Source organism: Trachurus trachurus, assembly GCF_905171665.1.
Source record: "Trachurus trachurus genome assembly, chromosome: 14".
Classification (NCBI taxonomy): Eukaryota; Metazoa; Chordata; class Actinopteri; order Carangiformes; family Carangidae; genus Trachurus; species Trachurus trachurus.
This window is the reverse complement of record NC_139903.1, coordinates 813368-839508: the sequence shown is the minus strand read 5'-3', so window position 1 is coordinate 839508 and position 26141 is coordinate 813368. Positions and strand designations below refer to the sequence as shown.

Here is a 26141-nt window from a genome sequence, read left to right as displayed (position 1 = left end):
GTGATCGTCTTCCAACCTCTGACTTTAATTCTTGATGAATGAAAACATGAGTCTGTCTTGCACCGGTCAAAGAATTTCACGGTGCGGAGGCTCATAAATGTAGTGTGAAGACACTTCACTTTAACAAAACTCCTTGTTGTCCCTTTAATATTCCTCCACACTGCTCGTCCGCTGCAGTCCAAGTGTCCTGAAGGGAGATAGTCCAGAGTTCACTGGAAACGACCTCATTTAGGACATTTTTACAGCCTCAACAGTCCTGGATTGAATCTGCCTGGGATCTGAATCTGCCTCTTGTGCATCGTCCCCGACACAAAAACGTCCATAAAACTACACAAAAACCTTGAAATCTTCCTCCTTACTGCTCGTCTGCAGCATTCCAAGTGTCCTGAAGGGGAATAGTCTAGAATTTGGACTGTTTAGGCTGTAAAAATGTCCTAAATGAGGTAGTTTCCAGTAAACTCTGGACTATCTCCCTTCAGGACACTTGGATTGCCGTGGACGAGCAGTGTGGAGGAATATTAAATGGTTGTTGTGTAGTTTTATGGACGTTTTTGTGTGGGGCCCTATTACTCTCATATAAAGTTTTGGTTGGACTAGGAACCGGCCTCCCGGGTCTCCAGATGACCTTTGAGGAATAAAAAACTACTCCAGAGTATTCATCATCAGCATGAGGGGGAGGCAATAATGACTGAATTTCATTTTTTGGTGAACTATTCCTTTAATGTAAACAAAGTTGGGATTGAACAGAAGAACACAGCACAGAACCTGCTAAAGTCTCCTCCCACTGTTGATACTGGTGACACTAAGTTGTTACCATGGTTACACAAGCAGATACTTTAGTACAACTATGTGAATGATCTGGAACTTATTGAATTAATCACATCCCATAAACCAAAGTGAGACAGAGACACAGAGACATTTGTCACTGCAGCTCGACCGAGACCTTGAAGGTCCAGAACCACAACACTACAGGACACCACATGTTTCTCTGAAAGTTTCATTTACCTTCATGAAACAACAGAGAGTGAACGGCTCTGAGAGAAATCCTTCAACAAATACTACAGATGTTCTCTGTGACTTTAATGGTTTTAGATAGATAGATGAATTTATTTGTCCTTTACAAGGACAATTGTTTTCACCATTGCATACAAACGGCCTCGAGAAGTGCAAATTACATTCATTGACTTTACACTGATTCAAATGTTCAGATTAAGTTCAAATGAACTTGTCTGAGTCTCGTCTAGATTCATGTACCAACATATTGATTACAACAGACAGTCGGCTGTTCTCCTCTTCAGTCCGTCCTCTGCAGCTGTTTGACTGTTCAACACCTGAGTCGTGATCCCACAGATCCTCAGTGGGTTCAGAGGGGAAGTCAAACTCCTGGATCAGCTTCCTCCTCCTCCTCCTCTTCCTCCTCCTAGGACTGATGAAGAGCAGTGGACACGTGGTAGGTCTGAGTCTTCATCCTCCTCTTCATCTCCCTGATCATCTGACACACAGCCAGCTGGTAGCAGCAGCACACGGCCGCCCAGTCCTCACACACACTCCCCTATGAGCACGGAGAGACAGGACGACACGTCAAAACACACACACAGAGGAAACACACACTGAACAAGAGAAAATAAAAATAAGAAAACAAAGTGCAAAGTGTCGTAGAATCAAGCTGTCAGTTGGAACTACGACACTTTGCACTTTGGTTCTTTTTATTTTTAACTAGTGCAACTCTATGTAAGTTATATTTTATTGTAGCCCATTATCACTATGATTCCTATTTAAAGCAACTTGCACCAACTGAACAACTATAATCATGTAACATTACGACACAAGAAGCAAATACTACTAAACTACTTTCTCTTCTGAAATCCCTCCGCCCAGCAGCCGTGTCTGGAATGTAGTTCCGGCTGCATTTAGGCTACCTCTAAAACAACTCTATGAGATAATAACACAACGTTACCACACAGAGTTGTTTTAGAGGTAAATTCATGCAAAACCACTGATGCACGTTGCCTTCAGGGACAGTTTTTCATCAACAGTCTCTGTATTTCCCTCTAAAACAACTCTGTGTGGTAACGTTGTGTTATTATCTCATAGTGTGGTGAATGTGCAGGTCACAACTTGTCCACCAGAGCGTTGTGGAGTTGTTGGATTGTGTATTGGATGAGTTTGATGAGGGAAACCAACAAATCCCATAATGAGCCTCCGTAGCGTAGCTCTGAGCAGCTCACGGCTCTGCTCCGCCGTTCTAAAAACAGCTTGCACCGACAATTAAAGGTAACGAACCTACTGCTATGACTATAGGGATTATGGCAATGGGCCAGTTTGCCAAAATGTTGAACTATCCCTTTAAACTTTCACTGACAAAGGAACTGAGACAGTGAGAACAACAAAACTTCAGCCTCTGTGTTGTGTTGACTTCCTCCTGAGTAACGCAGAGTAATGTCCTTAAACTGGTGATGCTGCTGGTTCAACAGGAAGCACCGAGGTTCTGAGACTCCAGGACCAGAACCAGAACCAGGTCTGTGTCTGTGTGACGGCGCTCCACGTTACCACGGAGACTCACCCTGATCTTGTAGCGCTCCCTGATCCCGACTCTCAGAGCGAAGGTGGAGCCAGGAAGCAGCGGCAGACACAGACACTCTCCGTACTGATGAGACAGACTGAGGTCCAGACAGCAGGGGAGCAGAGCTCCGAGGAGGCCTGGAGAGATACACACAGAGAAACACACACACACACACACACACACACACACACACACACACACACAGAGAGAGATACACACAGAGAGACACACACACACACAGAGAGAGATACACACAGAGACACACACACACACACACACACACACACACACACACACACACACACAGAGACACACACAGAGACACACACACACACACACACACAGAGAAACACACACACACACACACAGAGAAACACACACACACACACACAGACACAGAGAGAGAGAGAGACACACACACACACACAGAGACACACACACACACACACACAGACACACACACACACACACACACACAGACACAGAGAGAGAGAGAGAGAGACACACACACACACACACACACACAGAGAGACACACACACACACAGAGAGAGACACACACACACACACACACACACAGAGACACACACACACACACACACAGAGAGACACACACACACACACACACACAGAGAGACACACACACACACACACACACAGAGAGAGACACACACACACACACACACACACACACACACACACACACACACACACACACACACACACAGAGAGACACACACACACACACACACAGGAATTAATGAGGCTAAACTTCTAGGGCGATGGTTCTCAAAGTGGAGTCTGGGAATGAATGTATCTGCAATATGACATGAAGTGTAAGTGACTGTGGGATAATGTATAGGCTACATATATAATATGTAGATATGGATGTAATATGGTTTAGTATGTGATTAATTACTAACAAAAAAAATTGGATAAAGCTCAGTAACGAAGTGGAAACGCTCACTCTGTTAGGTGAGGCATATTGCTCACTTGTTTTTTGTTTTCTTTGTTTTTAATTTTACACTGTTTTTGTATTTTTTTTTTTACTGTATAATTGATACTGTTGGACCCCAGGAAGAAGAGCTGTGGCTTTGCTGCAACTAATGGGGATCTTAATAATAAACAAATAAACAAACAGGAGGTCCTTAAAGCTGTACAGAAAAGAAAACTGAATTTGATTCCACTCTGGGTCATAACATTAGTGTAATAACTCATCTTTCAGACGATGGAGCCCAAACTTTGTGCAAAATTCTATTTTAGAGTAAATCCGGGATGAAAGTGTGGTTGTTTTTTTACCAGAGGATTCAAGGGGGACCCCAACTTTTTTGTGAAATTTTGCCACTTTTTTCTAGAATTTTTTTGTTGTTTTTGAGAAATCTTTACCACTTTTTAATTATTATTTTTTTTACTTTGTTTTTATTAAAAAAAAATGTTTTCCACATATTCCTAGAAATGTTTAAACGTTTTTTGAGAAATTGTAAAAAGTTGTTACATATTGCACTAAATTATTTCATTTTTTTCATTACAAAAAATGCAACACCTGCATTTTGTAATAATTCGGTTCATTATGTAACAACTTATTACAAAATGTGGCAAAGTTTATTACATATTGCAGATTATTACATAATGCAGCGCTACAAGACTGAATCTGTGTGTGTGTCTGAGTGTGTGTAGAGGAGGAGTTGTGTTACATGTGGTTGTGTCTCCACAGACGTCCAGCAGGCCGGTGCTCCAGCCTCCTCCGGTCTGTGTGATGGTGGTGACGGTCGTCGTGGTGACGCCCAGGCCGGGCTGGGTCAGAACCGGTTCAGTTTCCTCTTCTTCAGGCTCGATGACCTTCGACCTCCTCTTCCTCTTCTCCTCCTCCTCCTCTTCATCACTTCCTGTAGCCAAGCCTTCTACTTCCTGTTCCACTTCCTGCTCCTCCGTCTCCATGGCGATGGGAGAAGCTGCCGGTCTGAAACCAAACGTTTTCAAGAGACATTCAAGAGGAAGTGAAATGATGTGTTTGTGTTAAAAACCATGACAGGACAACAACATGAAGCTCAGTTCAAAGACGGAAGAAGGAGCCGGTGCGCTTAGAGTGGGCCACAAACAAAAATCTTGTTTCGGGGGCCACCAAAATCCTAGAATTCAGGTTTGAAATGTGATGTGTGACTGTGCGTTCACACCAAAAGCTTCCAAAGCGTCAAAACGCCAGAAGTCAATTCATTTTCAATGAGAACCCGGCGACACTGAGCAGCCAAAGCGTCAACTAGCGTCACCGCGCTTCCAAAGCTTCCAAACGAGACAAGAAGTTGAGCCCTGGTTAACTTTAGGGTAATTAGCTATGACGCGGTTTGGCGACAACCTGTCAGAATAGAGACGTCCTACGGCTCCATTTTCTTTATTTTTTTCCCTCCTTTGGCTCCCCATTAGAGAGCCGAAGCGGAAGCAGGAAGTAACGTCGCCATGGGTCCTCAACTCTGAAAAAGTCTCCATACAAATGAACGAGTCCAAGTTTTATTTTGTGATCCGTTTGAATTGTGCCATGAGAAAAAACTCTGTCCTCTACCTGTTTAAAACATCACGTTTCATGAAGAGAAATCAGCAGTTTGTTGTAAAACTATTGTAGAATAAAATTCGGAAGAATCTGTAACCAGAAAGACTCCAGGTGGCGTAGTGACGTCACCATGGCGACCACATGGCGCCCTTAGATCTGTAGTCCGTAGCGTCTTCACACTAAATACATTCTTCTGTTTAAACAGGTAGAGGACAGATTTATTTCTCATGGCGCAATTCAGTCGGATCACGAAATAAAACTTTGACTCCCATTCATTCGTATGGAGACTTTTTCCAAGTTGAGGACCCATGGCGACGTTACTTCCTGCTTCCGCTTCGGCTCTCTATGACCGATTGAACTTTGACGTCAGTCACCTGACGAGCAGCCAAAGCGGCTGAAAATATTTGCCACTTTGGTAGCTGTCTTGTCTGACGCGCATCCTCAAGCGTTTTTGACGCTTTGGAAGCTTTTGGTGTGAACATACAGTAAAAAATCATGTGATTAAAATGCAAGTTGCAAGTTAAAATGTCATATATTTATATAATGTGGGTTAAAAGTACAGTTAAAGATGTGGTGTCATTTAAAAGAGTTTCAAGCTAACAGTAATTATATTAGATAAATGTGGTTGGTGTATTTACAGGAGTATCATAAAGTATTACTGTATGTATTTTTCTCTGCTTTTGGCCTTGACAACTTTCAAAATAAAAGAAAGAATTGATTCTTGGTCACTGAGTGAAGTCCAGTCCAGATCCTCTGAAGCTGAAGCTGCAGGTTCAAACCTCACAGGAGAGAAGAACCAGTTGATGTAAATAACATAATAATAAATAAGGTCATAAATAATGTAGATAATGTTTCATTTATATCATTAAACAGGTGGTTTATGATGATGATGATGATGAAGTCACAGCGCTGACTCACTGTGACTTCACACTGAAAGAAAAGAAAAAGGTCTCAAATGAACCAATTAGTGAGTTTTTACTTCCCTGGAAGCAGAAATTTAATTATTTTCATTCATTCAGCTCATTTCATTTTCCTGCAGCAGCAGCAGCGTGTGTGTGTGTGTGTGTGTGTGTGTGTGTGAACCATTAGCAGCAGCAGCACCGTTACACTAATAGAGACAGAACATCGGCCCTGTGGACGCAGCTCAGAGTTGTTCTGAGGCGTCAGCTCAACGTTTTAAACATTTAGCCCAACGTGGTTATGGCACTAGAAGTAGATCAGAAGGAGGTTCATACTACTGCCGTGCCGTATAATACAAAGAACAGTTCTGCAACTCTCTACCAGGTCATATCGCTCATGAAAGTAACACAGATCGGTTTAAAACGCTGTTTAAACAGTTTCTCTTAGAATTTAATGAATTATGATTTCACATATTTAGTCTATAAAGAGGAGTGGTTTACAGTCTGAATGGAGTTGTGGTTGTATCCTATTTCCTGGAGTGGATATATGTGTATGTGTGTTAATCATCTGTTAATGTGCATTAAAGGCAGTAAAGTTAAAGGGATAGTTCAACATTTTGTCAAATTGGCCTCATTGCCATAACCCCTATAGTCATAGCAGTAGGTTCGTTACCTTTAATTGTCGGTGCAAGCTATTTTTAGAACAGCGGAGCAGAGCCGTGAGCTGCTCAGAGCTACGCTACGGAGGCTCATTATGGGATTTCTTGGTTTCATATAACATATATATATATAATATATAGTTGGTAGAGGGATATATTTTTATATATTAGAGAGATAAAGATTAGTGATAATATATTAGAATAAATCCAACAAGATAAACTTATAAATTAATTTATTGTATAGATTATAATGACAAGGAAGCTTGATAGCTCATTTATGAATAGGGGGTGGGCATAAATAAGTTTTAGGCTACTTCTTCCCACTCCTTTTCGGATATGAAAAAAACAAACTATCTTTATTTTCAATTTTTCATGTGTATTTATTTGTTATGTCTGTCCATTACTGTATTATTTAAACTTAAACTAACTAACTAACTGTTTCTGACCAGAGCAGCTGGACACTGGAGAACTTACTGGTGTGTGACCGTCGTCGGCTCCATGACCAGATGTTACAGCTGCTGCTGCTGGAGGGGGGGGGGGGGGGGGGGGGGTGAGAGGAGGGTCAGTAGAAAGAAAGAGAGAGAGAAACACTTCCCTAGTGAGAGAGAGGGAGTGAGTGTGTGTGTGTGTGTGAGCAGATAAAGAGTCGGTCTGTCGGATGGCCTGAAGCTGCTGACAGAGATAAGTCTGAGTCTCACTCAGCATGTGTGTGTGATGTCACTATGCCGACCTCACTAACACACAAAGAGACACACACACACACATCACAGAATCAATCATCACATGTGAACAGAACCAGATCAATGAGTGAAAACTAATTATTCACTATCTGTACCAGATAAACACACACACACACACACAAATACATAAATGTACTGATCAAACACACACATACACACACAAACACACATTGTGCTCAGACACACAACAGAAGAGTTGTAAAAAACAATAAGATCATAGAAATTAATTCAATTTACAGAGCAAACAACTTTAAATATAAACTCAGGTCAAGAATCTTATGAACATTAAAGAGTTAAATCGTCTGTAAATAAAACAATAACACAATAACACAAGTATTACACTGTAAATTAAACATTAAAGGGTTAATCCGTCTGTATTTAAACCATCAAAGTGTTGAACAGTGAAGGTTTAACTCACCTGTGAAACAGCGACACACACACACACTCGGTGCAGAGTGAAGAAGAGGTGACGGTCACACACACCTTCGGTTCATGTCGAGAGCATTTACACACTTCCTGTTCTCACTGTGACCTTTCAATTTCATCTCTCACACACACTGACACACACACGCTCTCTGCAGTGTGTGTGTGTGTGTGTGTGACACCAACAGGGAGGGGTGTGTGTGTGTGTGTGTGTGTGTGTGTGTGTGTGTGTGTGTGTGTGTGTGTGTGGAGCTTTACGTGGTGAAAGGACACGTAGTGAAACCTCCTCTGGTTCTGATAACACACACACACACACACACACACACACACACACACACACACACACACACACACACACACACACACACACACACACACACACACTCTGAGTTTAGCTCCTTCACCAGAGACAGAGAGTCTGTGGTGAAGTTAAGAACAAACCAGAGGAACTCTCTTCTCTCTTCTTCTCTAAAAGTTGTTGTGAGTTTTGAAGAACTCACATCATTAAAGGGATAGTTCAACATTTTCTCATATTGGTCCATTGCCATAATCTCTATAGTCATAGCAGTAGGTTCGTTACCTTTAATTGTCTATAAACAGAGACTGTTGATGAAAAACTGTCCCTGAAGGCAACGTGCATCAGCAGTTTTGCATGAGTTTCCCTCTAAAACAACTCTGTAGATGCTTCATGTTGTTTTTGAGCAGGTCCAGTCCAGGGGCCTCATTTATCAAAGAGGGTGTAAAACTGCTACTAAATATTTGCGTACGGCGAAAAGACGAAAATGGCGTACACCCTAAATATTTACACCTTTTTCAGATCAATCAAACTGTGCGTACGAACAACTCTCCGCAATAAATCACACAGGACTCAAGAATGGTGCACACGTGAACACACCTCTTACTCCGCCCCCGGAACGCCTATATAAACTATATATGGTCAGCACGTGCATATTTAATTAGCCATGTGCTCTCTGTGGCGCAGCAACTTTTGTGACAACAAAGTGACAACGGAGACAACCGGCGGAGGACGGGGGAAAGAAGCGGAACTTCTCCGCTTCTCCGAAAGCAGATACACGGGCAATAACTCAGTCAGAAAAATGATCTTGCATTTTAATAAGCTACAATAAAAACAAAAACCTCCCAAATCTCAACAAAAGGGAGCAGAAAGAAGAAGAATCTTATATAATCTGCCCGTTTATCCCAGAAAATCTTTTTTTTTTTTTTTTTTTTTTTACCTAGATGTTAAAACAATGTAGGAAGCAGGCCGATAGTTACTATTACTTTGCACGCCTTCCCACTACACAGTTACAGCTCTACTGGACTCGGTTTAGGTCATTTTCCATTACAGCTGAGTCCTTCACAGTTCCTCCTCAGGCCGCGTTGTCTCACTCTTTATTCTCCCCTCTCGTCAGCTCCAAACACACGTGCACCTCGTTAACTCAGGTGACAGAATAATAACAGTCTCAGTAGCTGCAGATCAGTGTGCGCTGCTGCCGGTGTGTTTTTAAACTTGGTTGGTTTGATCCTTGTCGGACGTCACACATAGCCTAATCAAAAAAGCAAAATCCACAATGCGCTCTGTTTATCAATTAACATAAAGCCTATAGTGTTATTATAGAGCGGGTTGGATTGCCAGCACCGGTCCACCACTACCACAATTACTTTAAAAAATCCTACTGTGCTTATCTAAATGTACTCCGCTCCTCTCTCCCTCTCACACTGCAGTTCTCTGACTCAGCAACGGTGTCGCCAATTCCTCCTGTTCCTCAAAAAAGGCGTACGCCAGGGTCAAAATGGGTGTAAATGTCCGCACTTTTCCCCGTCAGGTTTTGGCTTGATAGATCCCAAATTTGGCGGAGAAAAGTGCGTAAGCACAAAACGAGGGGAAAATGGCGTAAAAAAAGGTGTATCCACGATGATAAATGAGGCCCCTGATATGAAGCATCTTGCAGCTCTTTATCTCTGAAACATGGCAGGAGTTTGTTTCTCAGTGTAGATGAGACACAGAAACACAACGCAGTGACAGTGGCCGTTTCATCACGTCACCCTGAGCATCAACTGGGACTTCTTCTACCCTGAAAATAAAAAACAAACTAAAACTTTACTAAAACAGAAAGGTGAAACCCGGCGATCTGATTGGTTGTTAGCCATGGTATATTGAGCATATACCACGGCTACTATTCTAAAGCCTTATCACAGCGTAGGCTATCACTCCGCCTCAGGCACGTATGACTGGTATGAATGGAAGTTGTTGTCATGTGAAAATGTTGAGAGCAACAAAGGGAAATAATTAACTTAATTTTGCAACAAACATGAAGTTTTCTTGTTTGTTTGTTTCTGACTGTTTTTTAGCGTATGTTTGTAGTTGAGGATTGATATGGGATGTGTAATGTAACCTAGGAAATTTCAACCTGTTTTGTTTTTGAGTTGTGAAGGTTTGTGGATATAGGATGGTCGGTGGGGGACGTACTGTGTAGGTATATGTGTGTATGTGTGTATGCATGCACCATTCCCATCAGACTGCTTATGGTTTTTATAATGAAATGAGAAACGAGGGTGCGGCAGCTATAAGCTTTGCTTCAGCCGCAACCCTTTTCCGCCAGCTATATAGTATTTGTTACTACCTTGAATTTGTTTTGTTGAAATTTTGATGCTGTGATCGAAATAAACACTCATTAATTCATGTATCCATGACAACGGACTGTTGCCGTCCGTAGCCAACGACAGTCGGTGTTTTTACGATGTTAAAAAATGTAGTAAAGTAGTGTAACTGACATGTTGAAGGTGAACTTTGACCTCCAGAGGGTTAACAATGGTAGAGGGGACTGAGCAGTGACAGAGCTACTTGGAGCTAACGTCTGGACAGCTGGGAACAGCTTTTTATTCTGCTTCAAGAAAACTACATTAAATTGATGCGTATTCCTCTTTCATATTGTCATTATTCGTAACCGTTTTATAAAAGCAATATATCACTCCAGTCCGTGGTCTATGCTCATTATACCACAGCTAAGGGCCGAAGAACGCCCCTCAATATCTTACCAAGAATTTGTCTTATTTCTAGTCAAAACAAATCTAATTCTACTTAGAATAAGACTCATCACATTAAAAAGCAGCTTGTTTTCTACTTATCTATCTCAATTGAAAATTAGTTTGAAACAAGTGAAAATTACCTGAAAACAAGTTAATTTTTAGGTAATGAGTCTTATTTTAAGTGGAAAGAGATTAGTTTTGACTAGAAATGAGACACTTTGACAAGAAATAAGACAAATATTCTTGGAAAGATTTTGAGTTTTTGCAGTGTAATTAATGAGCATATAGCCTACCACGGCCAGTCGTGATGTATTGCTTATATAAGCCGATAATGTAATAACTTATTACATTTTGGCCAGAATGACTCTGTCTTGAGGCGTCACAGCTGCTTTAAACGTCTCAGACATGAATAAGTTGAGTTTAGCCGACTGTGTTTTATACGTGTTGCATCAGATCTTCTCCTTCAGATCAACACAACACAACACAACACAACACAACACATCTTCTCCCAGTGTGGAGTAAAACTTCAGGAGCTTCATTAAACTCATATGTGATGATTCCTCCAGTCAGCAGTTTATCTCCTCCTCCTCTTCCTCCAGACATCACCATGTTTCTGCCCTGGTTGCTATGCCGACGCTCCCACACACACACACAGACACACACAGCTGAGATGAGGCTCATTCATCCATGTTTTTGTCCTTAGAAGCAGTGAGAGAGGAGAAAAACCACACAGAGTCTGAATGTTTCATAGGTTTTATTCAGTTTGAGCCGAGGAACTCCAACATTCATGTTCTGCTGCATGAAGACGACGAGAGGAAGAAGCAGGAAGAAGCAGGAAGAAGCCGGACGCATACGGAGGAAGATACAGAAGCTTATGTTGCATTCACTTGAGTAATAATAAAAAAATCCAGTTTTTCTGAGTCATTTATTTTTTGGTTTGTTTTTTTTACTAATTATTTTCTGTTTTTCGGGGTAATTTTTTTCTGACTTTTAGCTTTGAGATTTCAAAATCCTGTGAGAAGCTGAAGCTCCTGCCCCTGCACGTAACGTAAGGACTGATTTCAAAATAAAGGTCTCTCTGAGGAGGAGTTCTGTACTAACAGGTCGTTTCCTTTCAATATTAATCTGAATTTACTGGCAACACAGTGACAATAAGACTGTATTTTTTGTGGAGCATATCCATGGATGTATGTTAAACAATGTAAAAGAAAGCGCCTTTACTCATTGTGTTATTATGAGTAATACTTTTATTTTGAAGGATGTTTGTTATACGCTCCCAGATGTGACGTGTGTAGCTTGTCCCGGGAAAAGTTTGTTGATGCTTCTATGTGTTGGAGCCGTCAGTCTGGAAAATAAAAAGTTTGAATATAAATCCTTAACAACGTATCTCATGGATCTAAGATGTAATAGATCCGTGATGAAGTGGAGGCAGTGGTTCAACGTTACACTGCAAAAACTCAAAATCTTTCCAAGAATATTTGTCTTATTTCTTGTCAAAATGTCTCATTTCTAGTCAAAACTAATCTCTTTCCACTTAAAATAAGACTCATCACCTAAAAATTGACTTGTTTTTAGATCATTTTCACTTGTTTCAAACTAATTTTCAATTGAAATAAGTAGAAAAATCTGCCAGTGAAAGCAAGTTTTTTGTGTTTGTAATAAGAAAGAAAAACTTGCTCCACTATCAGATTTTTCTACTTATTTCAAGTGAAAATCTGCTTGAAAGAAGTAAAAAGTGTCTAAAAACAAGCTGCTTTTTATGTGATGAGTCTGATTCTAAGTAGAATGAGATCTGTTTTGACTAGAAATAAGACAAATATTCTTGGTAAGTGTGTAGATTTGAAATCTCGTTAAAAAAATCAGAAAAGAGTCAGAAAAACAGAAATAATTCCCCCGAAAAACAAACCAAAAAATAAATTACTCAAGTGAATGCAACACGCTCCTGTAGGAAGATGTTTGTGTTGTTTTAGAAAAAGAAAAAACTAAATTCAAAAGCTTCATTTTACAAAGAGTTGACGTATTTATTTATTGTGCGAGATATTAAACAGGAAAAAAAAACTACAGAGACTGAGACAAACTGAACGTCCTGCTGCTGTTACACTGACTAATACATGTGTGTGTGTGTGTGTGTGTGTGTGTGTGTGTGTGTGTGTGTGTGTGTGTGTGTGACTCTGTGTGTGTGTCTATTGGACCAGGTAGACCAGCGTGTCCCCGATGTCCACGCTGAGCCCGTTGTCGGCCAGCGTGACTCGTTTCTGCTGCAGGTCGACGCTGAACACCGATTGGCTGCCGACGGCCACCTTGCCGAGCTCCTCGAGGCCGAGCACGGGGACGCGGCGAGGGCCCAGCAGGGGGTCATCGAACCGCATCAGCTTCACCCGGGACAGGTCTGATGGAGACAGAGAGAGAGAGGTTAGTTTACATGGTGGACACGGATTGATTCATTCTTGTTTGTTTGTTTGTTTGTTTGTTTATTTATTTTCACATATCAAAGTTAAAAAAGATATAACATATAAAATCCAAAACAATGTGAAGGGGAATGCCAAAAAACCCTCCAGGGGCTTGTAGGGCGGCATTCTCCGACTACAGTTCTAAGCTAATGAGCATAGACACATTTGTGAGGTACAAAAGTCGTTCATACATAATAAATACAAACATGGTTTAACATGATTTAACATTGTACAATGCAATACAAAAAGCTTGATAAACATATGATAAGAAATATAAAATAATCCCAGTTTAGAGGCAGACCATGTGGAAAGTATTGGCTGGTTAGCAGCAGGAGAGACTTTAGTGCTCTGAGTCCTAAATTGTTGTAAAGATAAATTAAAAAAATGTACAGGTAATAAATTCCATATTCTTGGTCCAAGATAAAGTAACAGAACTGTGATTGAGAGGTACAACAATATTGGGTTCTAAGGTGACAAGAGTTACGTGTGGAATAGGTGTGAAATTGATAGTTGTATGCAAATATATAATGAAAAGATGATGGAAGGAGTTTTTTTAGGGAACCATAAACAAATAAACCAATCTGAAGATGATTCACTTGATAAACACTGAGGATACCAGACTGAAGGAATAGAGGCTGTGAAGAATGTCTTTGATAAGCACAGCTTATTATTCTTACTGCTCTTTTCTGAAGCTGGTATCTGGGCTTGAGCTTAGTTTGGTAAGTGCTGGCCCAAATGATGTTACAATAATTTATATATTATTAAATTCTGAAAGAGTCTTTCAGGTTTTAACAGTTTCCATGTGATAGAAAATAAAATAAACAGCGTTACTAGTGTCCTATATTAAAAGAGAATTCCGGTCATTTTTGACCCCTAAATCGTTGTCCTGATGGTCACCCAGTGTTGGGGGGGAGCAAAAGACACGACTAAAAATAACCGGTGGAGCAGTGCAGCGGTGATGTCCATAATATCTCCGACCGGTTATTTTAGTAAAGAAATCATCACAACAAGGACAAAGTGTTAGTTTCTCTCTGTGATAGGATAGTAATGTCTTTATGGGATGTTTCAGAGTTAAAAACACAAAGTTTCTACTGTTTCTGCTCTACACTATATGAGTTCAGTGGTGTCTCTAAGGATTCCAGTCATGTACCAGAGATATCTGATTGTTTTCTGAGTGTTTGTTGTGGTTGAAAGAATTGCCCCCATAGGTTAGCGTTGTGGCTATCCCTAGCGCTGGGTAGCCATGGTAACTCTGGTTTGCCTGCATCAATAATAGTCGAGTTTTTTGCTCCGACCAACACTGGGTGACCATCAGGACAACGATTTAGGGGTCAAAAATGACCGGAATTCTCCTTTAACTCTTCAGTATCTTTTAATGCAGGTCTCTATCATACAGGGTCAAAGAACTGGCTCACACTACAGGTTTCCTCTGTTAACACTGAATTTGGAAAGTCCAGTTTTTCTTACTGTTGCATCTGCAACCTGGAACAATCTGCAAAACCATCTGAAACGTATCACACTTCTATCATTAGGACAATTTAAATCCATAACTGCATCTTATTTTACCTCCAACTGCTCCTGTTTTTAACCCGAATTCTCAGTTTTCAATTCATCTTTGTCACTTTTACTTTTTGGTATGTAGGATTTCGGATATGCTTCTATGCTTCAAACGTTTTGTGTTGTGTCTTGTCCTCAAATGTTGTGTGTTTTGTCTCGGCTATAGTGCAAATGAGGTTATTCCTCAATATATTTCTGAGTTTGAATAAAGGTTATAATAACTTTTTCAATAACAAAAATTTACTGTTTCCCCTGTTATAACAAAGTTGCCGTTACTAAATAATAACACAAAAAGTAATGCAACAGTTACGTTTCCTGGTAATAAGTTACCGTTACAGTAAAATGTAGGGTAACACTTGACTTGATCTCATCATAAGAGTTACATGACACAGTCACATTGACATTGACATAATGTTTATGACATGTTCATGACTGTGACATGTCACTCTTATGTCAGTGTCTGATGAGACCTTCAAGTAAAGTGTTACCAAATGTAGTAACTTAGTTACTAACTCAGTTACTTTTGGGGGAAAGTAATTAGTGGTTACAAGTAATTACTTTGTAAAAGTAATGTATCCAACCCTGGATGTGATCTGGTCTGATCTGGTCTGATCTGGTGTTTACATGAGCCCACTAGAAGTGACTGGGCTCAGTTTTCCTCTTTTCTTGCTCAGACTAGAGAGAGAAGTGGGTCACATGTGGAGCTGCTGTTACATAAACTGAAGCTCTGCAACATTATTCAAAGTCTGACAGGATGTTAAAAATACACAAGTTCAGATAAAAGACAAGGAAACTAAAACTATAAAACTAGATCCTCTGAGTTTCATCTGACTGGAGCTTCTGGGTCTCAGGTCCTTAGATGATATAAACAACCACCACAGCTCTGGACCCAGTGGATCAAAGGTTTAATCTGAACAGATTCTGGATCATGGATCACCAGACAGAGTTGTTTTAGAGGGAAATTCATGTAAAACCACTGATGCGTGTTGCCTTCAGGGACAGTTTTTCATCAACAGTCTCTGAATTTTCCTCTACAACAACTCTGTGTGGTAACGTTGTGTTATTATCTCATAGCGTGGTGAATGTGCAGCTCACAACTTGTCCACCAGAGCGTTGTGGAGTTGTTGGATTGTGTATTTGATGAGTTTGATGATGAGAGAAACCAAGAAATCCCATAATGAGCCTCCGTAGCGTAGCTCTGAGCAGCTCACGGCTCTGCTCCGCCGTTCTAAAAACAGCTTGCACCGACAATTAAAGGTAACAAACCTACTGCTATGATAGGTTTATTCGTCAGTGCTTTATGTTGTCATGATAATTACTATATGCTGAGAAACAAGACCAATTTATGTTTAATGAATCAAATATTGTTTTGGTCATAGTAACTGATAATAAATAGGCTATGTTTCATTCTCTTCTCTCTTTTTTTCATTAAGGAGGGCTCACTCTCTCACACTTTGAAAACCCCTGAATTAGACGATTGACTAGTTGGATGTGTGCGATATGTGCGCGCGTGTGATATTTCGTCAACTAAAACTAAAATATTTCAGGTGACTAACATATGACTAAAACTAAATTAGAATTTGTTGTCAAAATGAACATTGGTCCTGGTCCTGGTCCTGGTTCTGGTTCTGCTGGGTCCCCCTCACCTTTGATGAGCCTGTTGACCTTGGCGAGGCGGCGGACGACGCTGTCTCTGCTGTCTCCCTGTCTGATGTCCAGCTTGGTGGAGAAGAGGCCGCTGCAGGGCTGAGGGTTCAGCACCGACACACACACTCCGGGCTGCACGCACACACACACACACACACACCAGAGACACAGAGACACACACACAGGATTAATGTCCAACACACACCTACACACAGAACAATATGAGAAACACACACACACACACTCGACACGCAGCGTTTACCTCTGATCTGAAAACACTGAACGGTTTCCCGGGGCAACAGTCCTCCTTCACTTTGTCGTCGCCCTCGGAGGCAAACAGGATGTCGATCTGCTCCAACTGTAACACACACACACACACACACACACACACACACACACACACACACACACACACACACACAGATGATCAACCTTTATGTCTGCCAGAAAATGTGGAACTGAACCTTTACTGTGACCTTTGTTCAGCTACACAGTCATGTGAAAACATCATTACACAGTTTAACATGTGATTTATTATTTATGAGAGAAATGAGAAAATAATTTGAGGCTGTGAATACGGTCAGTTAACCCGTTGTTGGCCTTCTGATTGGTCTGTTGATGCACCAATCAGAGCGCTTCTATTCCCGGAGTCATTTTTATCCCATTCCCCAAACCCAAGACATCAATAAACATACTTATGTAGCCTATGAAAAAAAAAAAAAAACGTATGTAGCCTATGTATATAGCATTTATATTACTTTAACTTTCAAAGTTATCTAGAAAACGTAACGTTACCGTTGCTAATGTCTTTTGAACTTTGTGAAGTTTTACGAGGAGAAACGGGAGGAGATTAAGTGTTAGCTAGCATCGTTAGCTACTAGCTAGAAGTGACCAAAACAATGATTTTTCTCCACTTTTCGGAAAAGTCGTGTAACGCCGTTCAACCGCTCTTTAGCCACGTCTGTCTTCTATCACGACACCATTTTTCTGATATTCAAATTTTCCTTACAAGCTATTTAAATCGGCCTAATTTTCAACAGTTTCCAATGGGAGTTAAATTAACCCTTCCGTGACCATTGTTTGTCCAACCTAGCAACAGTAACCGTGGGGGGGGCGGGGCCTTGACAAAGGGTCAATTGGTAAATAAATTATATTCTATTCTCTTCCTGTGCAGTCGCCTCTAACTGATCCTAGACACATGCACCAATCAGGAGCCGGCTGCAGGTCCTGTGATGACATCATCTGAGGGTTTGTGGAGGCTTCTTCTAGCATCTTGCATCATGCTTCTGCTCTCAGGGTGGACTAACTAACCAAACTAAATGTCTGAGGTTTTTAAAAAGCTGAGTTCACATGTTCACATCATCATTTACTGTGTGATTTTAGACGTTTTAAGAGGGAATAAACGTGGGTGTAAAATCATTTATTCCTCACCATAAACTGCAATTTTTGGTAACTCAGGCCATTAATTACGTCATAATGCCCAGAAACAGCCAAGAAATAACAGTCAATTTCATAGTAACGTCATGGTTTAATAAAGGCAAAGATAACATATGATTTTCATGCTTTGTATTTTTTGGGGAAAGGCCAGAATTTTTCTCCACCAAGTCGTTGAAATTGACCGATATTTCTGGGCTATTTCTACTCAATCAATTGTTATTTCTTGGCCATATTTCTAGACGTTATGATGCAATTACTTGTCATTTCTTGGCATTATCATGTAATTAATGGCCACTGGCCTGTACTGAGGTAAAGGGGCTCCTTGTTTTTTAATAATGAATAATAGTGATTTCTGGGTCGGTGTACCCGGTATTTTCAGACTGTGAGTCGAGCCAGTCTGTTTTGTTTTGCTCCTTATTTTTTCACGAGTGTATATTATTATTATTATATTATTATCTTTAATGTGTGTTTATGTGGTTCTGAGGGATCAGAGCGGAGCAGAACAGAACGAACCTCCAGAGAGTTGGTCAGGTAGACCAGGTTCTCCATCAGCACCGACCGCTCATCAAACTCCAGCTCCAAGTCCAGAACCCGCGGCCCGTTCTTCTCCAGGCTCTCCTACACACACACACATTATAATTATTATTATTAATAAGAAAAACAAGGAAAAGCTGTGTGAACAAAAGATGCCAAAATAATAAACCATCAAACAAGGAGAGAAAACAAGTAGAAAGCTGAAAGAGCAGCTTGAGAGACGTGAGAGTCGTGGACGAGCTCAAAGCTTCATCATGACTATTTATTAGTTTGATTCTGTTTGATCAGAGCAGAGAAAACAGCAGCAGCACCTGAACAAAAGAGACGACGACACGGCCCAAATACTAAACAGCTGCTTCAGCTGCTTCCCTCTGAACACAGATCAGTCGCTGCTGCTGCTGCTGCTGCTGCTGATGTATAGATGTAGATGCTCAACACGAGAGCTTTAATGTAACTGCTCCTTTAATCGCTTCATTATCAGATCACACAAACACTTTAACCCTAAAGAGACCAACAATAAACTGTGACACACACGGGTTTAACACAACCTGAGTGGGACAGGAAGGAAGGAAGAAAGAAGGGAGTAAAAAGACAGAGAGAGAGAGAGAGAGAGAGAGAAAGAAAGAAAGAAAGAAAGAAAGAAAGAAAGAAAGAAAGAAAGAAAGAAAGAGGGGGATAGATAGATAGAAAGAGGTAGACAGATGGAGATAGAGAGGGATAGAAAGAAAGAAAGAAAGAAAGAAAGGGATAGATAGATAGAAAGAGGTAGAAATAAATAAATAAATAAATAAATAAAGAAAGAAAGAAAGAGGGAGATAGATAGATAGATAGATAGATAGATAGATAGATAGATAGATAGATAGATAGATAGATAGATAGATAGATAGATAGATAGATAGATAGATAGATAGATAGATAAAGATTGAGAGGGGAAGAAAGAAAGAAGGGAAGAAAGAAAGAAAGAAAGAGGGGGATAGATGGAGATAGAGAGGGACAGAAAGATAGAAAGAAAGAAAGAAAGAAAGAAAGAAAGACAGACAGAAAGAAAGAGGTAGATAGATGGAGAGAGAAGAGTAGAAAGAAAGACAGAAAGAAAGAGGTATATAGATGGAGAGAGGAGTAGAAAGAAAGAAAGAAAGAAAGAAAGAGGGGGATAGATGAGATAGAGAGGGATAGAAAGAAATAAAGAACGGGGTAGGTAGAAAGAAAGAAAGAAAGAAATTCCCCTGCATGAGATACACCTCTTGTTTTTACATTTTACATCTATTCATGATCTTTATAACTTTTTATATGTAAATTACAGCATTTTATCTCAATATTTGAAACTGTGACTTGGTTTGTAACAACCTGAGAGCTCAGGACTGAACAACCTGCAGGCAGAAACAATAAAATATACTTTTACATTTATATTTAGCTGCAAACTAGAGAGAGTTTGTGTCTGAAGTGTGTTTTGTGTGTTTTGTTCTCTCTCGGTCAATAAAACTCTGTTTTCCTGCAGCTTCAATGCATCACTGTTGTTTAAACTGTTTGTTCATTCTGTTTTTCCCCTCTCGTCTCACACAAAGAGGGATTATAAAGAAGAAACCATCATAGTGATCAATACAGCATGCAGAGTGTGTTTCTGTAGAGGACACACACACAGAGACACAGACACACAGACACACACACACCTTGATCATGGCGACGAAGGGCATGACTCTCTTCATGTACTTCTTGAGCTCGGGCAGAGCGCCGAGCTCCGCGGCGATCGCCTTGTTGTCTGGAAGGAGCCCGTTGTTGTTCTGTCGCACAAAACAAGGAAAAACACACAAACAGACATGAAAACACACACAATCATGTTAGATACAGTCATCACAGAGTGTGTGTGTGACAGAGTGTGTGTGTGTGTGGTGATTAGATTAGAAGGTTTATTGCCATCATATTAACACACAGTGAATCAATCAACATGATGAAATTGCAACACGACTTGTTCTGTTGGAGATTCACTTCACTTTCATTGTTGTGGGAAATGACAATAATGAAAACTAGAAAAAGATAGAATTTCCTGAAGGAAATGCGTGTGAATGCTGAAAGCAGCTGAAGACGGAAGCAAAAAGACAGAGAAAGGGGGTAGAAAGAAAGAAAGAAAGAAAGAAAGAAAGAAAGAAAGAAAGAAAGAAAGAAAGAAAGAAAGAAAGTAGTTGCAAGACAGAGGAAGGGTGTAGAAAGAAAGAAAGAAAGAAAGAACGGAAGAAAGAAAAAGACAGAGAGAGAGGGGTAGAAAGACAGAAATGAGTAAAAAGACAGGGAAAGGGGGTAGAAAGACAGAAAGAAAGAAAGAGGGGGGTAGATAGAAAGAGGTAGATAGATGGAGATAGAGAGGGGTAGAAAGAAAGAAAGAAGTAAAAAGACAGAGAAAGGGGTAGAAAGAAAGAAAGAAGGGGATAGATAGAAAGAGGTAGATAGATGGAGATAGAGAGGGGTAGAAAGAAAGAAAGAAAGAAAGAAAGAAAGAAAGAAAGAAAGAAAGAAGTAAAAAGACAGAGAAAGGGGTAGAAAGAAAGAAAGAAGGGGATAGATAGAAAGAGGTAGATAGATGGAGATAGAGAGGGGTAGAAAGAAAGAAAGAAAGAAAGAAAGAAAGAAAGAAAGAAAGAAAGAAGTAAAAAGACAGAGAAAGGGGTAGAAAGAAAGAAAGAAGGGGATAGATAGAAAGAGGTAGATAGATGGAGATAGAGAGGGGTAGAAAGAAAGAAAGAAAGAAAGAAAGAAAGAAAGAAAGAAGTAAAAAGACAGAGAAAGGGGTAGAAAGAAAGAAAGAAGGGGATAGATAGAAAGAGGTAGATAGATGGAGATAGAGAGGGGTAGAAAGAAAGAAAGAAAGAAAGAAAGAAAGAAAGAAAGAAAGAAAGAAAGAAAGAAAGAAAGAAAGAAAGAAAGAAAGAAAGAAAGAAAAAAGTAAAAAGACAGAAAGGGGTAGAAAGAAAGAAAGTAAAAAGACAGAGAAAGGGGTAGAAAGAAAGAAAGAAAGAAAGAAAGAAGTAAAAAGACAGAGAAAGGGGTAGAAAGAAAGAAAGAAGGGGATAGATAGAAAGAGGTAGATAGATGGAGATAGAGAGGGGTAGAAAGAAAGAAAGAAAGAAAGAAAGAAAAAAGTAAAAAGACAGAAAGGGGTAGAAAGAAAGAAAGTAAAAAGACAGAGAAAGGGGTAGAAAGAAAGAAAGAAAGAAAGAAGTAAAAAGACAGAGAAAGGGGTAGAAAGAAAGAAAAAAGAAAGAAGGGGATAGATAGAAAGAGGTAGATAGATGGAGATAGAGAAGAGTAGAAAGAAAGAAAGAAAGAAAGAAAGAAAGAAAGAAAGAAAGAAAGAAAGAAAGAAAGAAAAGTTTTTACATGATTTTTATACATTTTTACATGTAAATATTAGCATTTTAGCTCAATAGCTTCCAGGTGATGTGATGTCACAGCAGCTACTAAACTGGCTGCATCAGATAATACACCTCATCTTCATTTTACCTGATCAATACACAGGATTACTGTGTGTGTGTGTGTGTGTGAACATGAGGTGGTGTGTGTGTGTGTGTGTGTGTGTGTGAATGAACATGAGGTGGTGTGTGTGTGTGTGTCACCTTGTGGTGGTTGCCGAGCAGCGACAGCGCGCTGTGTTGCCATGGCGGGTAGCTCTTGGCCACGTAGATGGAGCAGTGGGAAGGTTTGGCTGGAGGCTTGGAGTCTCCTTTCTGTTAGAGAAGGAGGAGGAGGAGAGGGTTTAACGTTAACGATGTGGTTCAACCTGAGGCTCAGGTCTTTGATTGATTCATTGAAAACTTTATTGAACAACATTAGACAAGTGTTCAAAAGGATTAAAAACACAATAAAGCCCAAATAAAAGGCTTATTTCCATTGTGGTCCTATTTGATGGTAGATGGTAGCTACACATGGATTTAAAACAAGGAAGACAAACACACAACACATGGACTAAAAACATGGGAGAGAGACACTAAGGCACATGGACTACAACATTGAAGAGAAATAACAAGATAAAATAGATAAAAGGCAAGGCAAGGCAAGGCAATTTTATTTGTATAGCCCGTTTTTACCACCAGTTTGTCTCAAAGGGCTTTACATGGCATCGTAGCAACATCCTCTGTCCTTAGACCCTCACATCGACTGAGGAAAAACTCCATGGAAAACCCTTTTAACAGGGAAAACCAGGAGAAAGCTCAGGGTGAGCAACAGAGGAGGGATCATCACCCAGGACGGACAGACGTGCAATAGATGTTGTTACAGACAAGAAAACAGTTTACAGTTTGTCACAGAAGAGACAAGAGATTAGGTCCCAAACAGAAATAAAACAACAGAATTTTTTTTTACAGAGGACTTAAAAGAAAGTAGGAGGAGCTAACAGTTAAGGTTTAGAGGAAGGCCGTTCCACCAGACAGCTGCTGAGTAAAGGAGAGAAAACTTTCCCACACAGCTCTAGAATCGGCAGAGCCTGTAGTCAGTGGACTGTGTGTGTGTGTGTGTGTGTGTGTGTGTGTGAGGAGGAGCTGTGTGTTTCCTGTGATGGAGACAAATCTGTGAACATATTTCACATGACAGCTGTCCAGTTCACTCTGGTCCGGTTCTATTACTGTTGTTAATGATGGAAAGTCAACACCAACACACACGGGACATTATACGTTTTTAAAAAGACAATAATAAAGACATTTTTTTTTATTATTCAACCTTTAAAGGGATAGTTCAACATTTTGTCAAATTGGCCCATTGCCATAACCCCTATAGTCATAGCAGTAGGTTTGTTACCTTTAATTGTCAGTGCAAGCTGTTTTTAGAACGGCGGAGCAGAGCCGTGAGCTGCTCAGAGCTACGCTACGGAGGCTCTTTATGGGATTTCTTGGTTTCCCTCATCAAACTCATCAAATACACAATCCATCAACTCCACAACGCTCTGGTGGACAAGTTGTGAGCTGCACATTCACCACGCTATGAGATAATAACACAACGTTACCACACAGAGTTGTTTTAGAGGGAAATACAGAGACTGATGATGAAAAACTGTCCCTGAAGGCAACGTGCATCAGTGGTTTTGTATGAATTTACCTCTAAAACAACTTATTCAGGGTAATAGAAGTCACAGTTGAGCCTGGTTGATGCTCAGGGTGACGTGATGAAACGACCACAGTCACTGCGTTGTGTTTCTGTGTCTCATTTACACTGAGAAACAAACTCCTGCCGTGTTTCAGAGATAAAGAGCTGCAAGATCCTTCATATCTGGACCCCCTCAAAAACAACATGATGCATCTATAGAGTTGTTTTAGAGGGAAATTCATGCAAAACCGCTGATGCGCGAAATAACTAACTCTACTAAAACATGACGTCAGCCGACTGCCTTCCACTGATTGGCCAAAGCGTTGACGTCCGACACACACAGCGACAGCAGCGACCGCTGATCTGAACTGAGACTGTTGTTGTTGCTGTTCTGAGGTAAACGATGCTGTGGTGAAAACCAGCTGTGGTCTGTAACCGAGGAGGAGCAGAGGAGCGAGGAGCGAAAATAGAGAGCGAGACGACGCGACAGTAGCCGCCGTGATATGACGACACCATCCCCGCTGAGGAGGAACTAGAAGAACTCAGCTGTGATGGAAGAAGACCTAAACCGAACTGAGTCGAGTATAGCTGTAACTGTGTAGAGGAAAAGAGCTGTCGGCCTTTTTGGAAACAAAATCCTCACTGTGGTCTTAGAAAACGCCGACATGTTTGTTTGCAAGAGCGTGATGGGAGTCAAGTCAAGTCAAGAGATCTTTATTGTCCCCAGGACGCAATTTGCAGTGCAGCCAGCAGCAAAAAACAACAGTAAAATGCACAATAGTGACCCAAATGATGACATGAAGCTAATAATTGTCAGCTCCAAATAAAAACTGTGTTTTTCCTGCACTTTGAAGGGCTGGAAAAAATTATATTATAGTGAACAATGGAACTGTGTATTTTTTTTCAGGTAAAACCTCTTTTAGGCCGTGAAAATAGGCCGTTTCTTTGGGTCTGTTCACAACACTGTATGTAGTAAATCTCTGGGCAGGGCTATTATGGGCTGGCGTTGCTAACGGGAGGAGTGCAGAGAGTCTTCTACTGCAATTAAAGTACTTAGGGGCTATTTGGAGATCATACAACCACACTTTAAAAAAATGCTACTATCCCTTTAAATGATTGGCTGTTTGTCTGTCACACTGCTGAGTTGAACAAATGTTATGTTGAACACTGATCCTGTCTCTCCATCATCCCTCCATCCCGTCTCCATCTCGTCTCCATTAGCAGCAGCTGATCGATACCAGAGTGAGATATCGGTCGTCTTGGATCTCATCATCAATTCTTATTGAGTTTCTGAGCTGGTAACAAACAATAGAGGAAGTTTCCAGCTGTGAACTCGACACCGAGTCCTGATCACTCAGATCAGACACACCGGGTTTAGACACGTCGGTGATCCACAGCTGCTCCGACAGCAACTCACCAGGAAACGTTAGAAACACACAGAGAGCAGAATCTAAATGGATTCATATCGTCTGTTTACCGTCTTAATAAAGTCTTGGTGAGGAGGAAAATCCAGTTTGAAGCTGCTCCAACACACACACACACACACCGCTGCACATTCATCTTTTACTTTAATTAGGAAGAAATGAAAAGTGCAAAACAGCAAATGTGTTTTGTGACGGAGAGGATTCAGATTATAGATTCAGAGGTGATAAAACGACTTTATCTTGACTTTAAGCTGCTGTTACTGATGTTTTCTTCTCCTTTTTTAATCATTTCTACATGAAACAGCCGTGGAAGTGAAGTGCTTCGTTACCTGAGGGAGCGGCGGCGCTTTAATTACCACGCTTAATGATGAACACTTCCAGACGTTCATAAAAAATAAAAAACCATTCACAACAAACACAGCCACTTCTGATCTGCAGCGTTCGGTCACAGTCACTTTAAAAAGACATTACAACACAAACACACACAGAACAGGGTTTATACAGGAATCTTGAAGTTAATTCTAAAACCCTTTTAAGACTTTTTCAAGACTTTTTCAACATGTTTTAATACCTCACCGCCACTTCAAGCTGTAACCATTTACATCAGTGACACTTTTAACTGAACAGTTTCAGTTTGTGATAAAGACTGTAGACCACTATGATACAACATAATTCAAAATAGGCTGGGATAAGAAATCAAAGGCATCTTCTTTTCTTTTTTTATGTACCGGTTCATCTTTGTTTTTTAATAAAATAAATAAATTCACACACTTTTACAATGTGTTTTAGGACTCAAACTCTTGGACAGCTAATTCAGAAAAAATACCTTCAAAATTTAAGACTTTATAAAGTCATGAAAAGACTTTTTAATACTTTTTAAGAGTCTTAATTTTCCCTAAATTGATTTAAGACCCCGCGGATACCCTGCAGAAACACAAACACGTGTCTTACCTTGCTCTTGGGGGGCTGCATGTAGGCTTTGAGCCTCAGTCGGAGGTCGTGGGCCGTTTCCATCAGGTACTGAGAGGAACGGATCAGAACCTCGTCCACTGGACCGGCGACGGGCCACGACGCCTTCATCAGAGAGCCGCTCTGTCCACGAGGGAGAGGGACAGAGAGAGACAGAGAGAGAGAGGAATTATTCATAAACCTACAGACCTTAAC

The 26141-nt window shown here is 40.5% G+C and overlaps 2 protein-coding genes across 2 annotated transcripts in view; both read right to left on the bottom strand.

The window, feature by feature from the left end:
• Nucleotides 1–1116: 1116 nt before the first annotated feature.
• plac8l1 (PLAC8 like 1) lies at nucleotides 1117–7910 on the bottom strand. The gene is made up of 5 exons (XM_083986809.1): nucleotides 7820–7910; nucleotides 7140–7186; nucleotides 4257–4522; nucleotides 2564–2700; nucleotides 1117–1552 (listed from the first exon to the last, which is right to left on the bottom strand). Exons 2-5 carry the CDS (start codon nucleotides 7163–7165, stop codon nucleotides 1421–1423), a joined length of 561 nt encoding a protein of 186 aa, XP_083842935.1. The 5' UTR covers nucleotides 7166–7186; nucleotides 7820–7910; the 3' UTR covers nucleotides 1117–1420.
• Nucleotides 7911–12719: 4809 nt separating this feature from the next.
• The window catches only part of lars1b (leucyl-tRNA synthetase 1b), a 43541-nt gene continuing 30119 nt past the window's right edge, over nucleotides 12720–26141 (bottom strand). Inside the window, exons 25-31 of the mRNA XM_083986405.1 lie at nucleotides 25929–26069; nucleotides 22092–22202; nucleotides 20154–20264; nucleotides 18463–18567; nucleotides 16775–16870; nucleotides 16512–16644; nucleotides 12720–13247 (exon numbers count right to left, since the gene is read on the bottom strand). Of these exons, the coding sequence (XP_083842531.1) occupies nucleotides 13042–13247; nucleotides 16512–16644; nucleotides 16775–16870; nucleotides 18463–18567; nucleotides 20154–20264; nucleotides 22092–22202; nucleotides 25929–26069 (903 nt within the window). The 3' untranslated portion in view covers nucleotides 12720–13041. The remainder of the gene's footprint in view (nucleotides 13248–16511; nucleotides 16645–16774; nucleotides 16871–18462; nucleotides 18568–20153; nucleotides 20265–22091; nucleotides 22203–25928; nucleotides 26070–26141) is intronic.